General features: G+C 65.9%; 1 protein-coding gene across 1 annotated transcript; it reads right to left on the reverse strand.

The window, feature by feature from the left end:
- Positions 1 to 774, reverse strand: EMIHUDRAFT_374504 (hypothetical protein). Its single transcript, XM_005759004.1, has one exon. The coding sequence runs from the start codon at positions 710 to 712 to the stop codon at positions 56 to 58; it is 657 nt and encodes a 218-aa protein (XP_005759061.1). The 5' UTR covers positions 713 to 774; the 3' UTR covers positions 1 to 55.
- Between the last annotated feature and the right edge of the window lie 498 nt (positions 775 to 1,272).

Genomic DNA, 1,272 nt, shown 5'->3' on the forward strand with positions numbered 1-1,272 from the left:
GCATGCGGCGGGGGAGCGGCCGAGCTCCTCGCCTGCAAGACACAGCGTGGACGTGTCACGGACACGTCCTGGACGGAGAGAGGCGGCCGAGCCGAGCTTTGCCGACGTCGACCCACGGCACGTCGGCGTCGCCGAGCTGGCGGAGCAGCGCGATGTCCTCGGCCGTCCACTTGCGCGCCGACGTCCTCTTGTGGTGCACCGCCAGCACGCGGTTGCGGATCGCAGACAGCTTGCGCGACGGCTCGCCCCTCGCCTCGCTCTCGCGGTCGTACAGCTCCTTGGTCGAGCTCCAGACGCGGTGGCGTGCGCGGCTCTCCTCGCGCCGCTCCCTGCTGTCGGCGGCCTCCGCCCCCGCCGCCGCCGACGACGAGCCGGTGCGGAAGAAGCGGGCGAGGCGGTCGGCCTCGTCTGCGCCGGGATAGTAGTCGGAGAGCTGTGTCGAAAAGACCCGCCAAACCAGCGCCGCCTCGCTGTCCGACCACTTGCCCTCTCTACAGTCAACGTCGCCCGTGTTGGTCTGGCCGTCATGCCTGCCCGCACGTGGGCCGTAACCCTTCTCGCGCGCAGCACCCTTGAGAGTGCGGAGCGGGACAGGGATTGCGGCGGAGGCAGTGGGCGCGGCGGCGCTGGTGCCGCCGCCCTCCAGTCGGCGAAGCTCAGCCTCCTCGATGACGTCCACGTCTGCTGCGATCCTCTGACCCGCCCTTGGCATGGCGGAGAGGCGTAGGTGGGCAACAACAAGCGTGCCTGCGATGTGGGGTTGTTGGGCTCCTTTGGCGGATAGGAATCCTTGGCGCGTGTGTGTGTGTGTGACACACGAATCCTACGTGGTCTGTCGCGCGGAAACGAGAATGGCGAAATCAGGGGCTTTTGCGCGGCCAAACAAGCACAACCTATGACCTGATTTTGTATGAGGTCTCTGTAGTCTGAGGGCCCAACAGGAGAATCGTGCTTTTTGGGTTGGGTTGGGTTGTGGGCCTGGATTGGATTGTTCCGCGTAAAGGTTGGGTCCTCGGCGCGAAGGGTGAGGCTCGACCGCCGCCGCTCACGCCAGCGGACGGCCACCATCGGTGTTTTTGGCTTCGCCACCATCCAAGGCGTGCGCCATGCGCTCGCCGACATCGAGCGAGCACGCCTGTCCGACGAGTGGCTTGCTGTGTGGACGCCTTCTTGTGGCTCTCGCCGAGAGCGTTTTGCGTCCCGGCGGGTGGGAGAGTATGTGATAGGAACGAGTGTATCGCTTTGACAGGATCGACCGTGCTTGCTATCAAG

Source organism: Emiliania huxleyi, assembly GCF_000372725.1.
Source record: "Emiliania huxleyi CCMP1516 unplaced genomic scaffold EMIHUscaffold_8262, whole genome shotgun sequence".
Lineage (NCBI taxonomy): Eukaryota > Haptophyta > Isochrysidales > Noelaerhabdaceae > Emiliania > Emiliania huxleyi.

Bases quoted from the DNA above. Each gene is read 5' to 3' on its own strand.
- EMIHUDRAFT_374504 (XM_005759004.1), bottom strand. From the start codon at position 712: ATGCCAAGGGCGGGTCAGAGGATCGCAGCAGACGTGGACGTCATCGAG.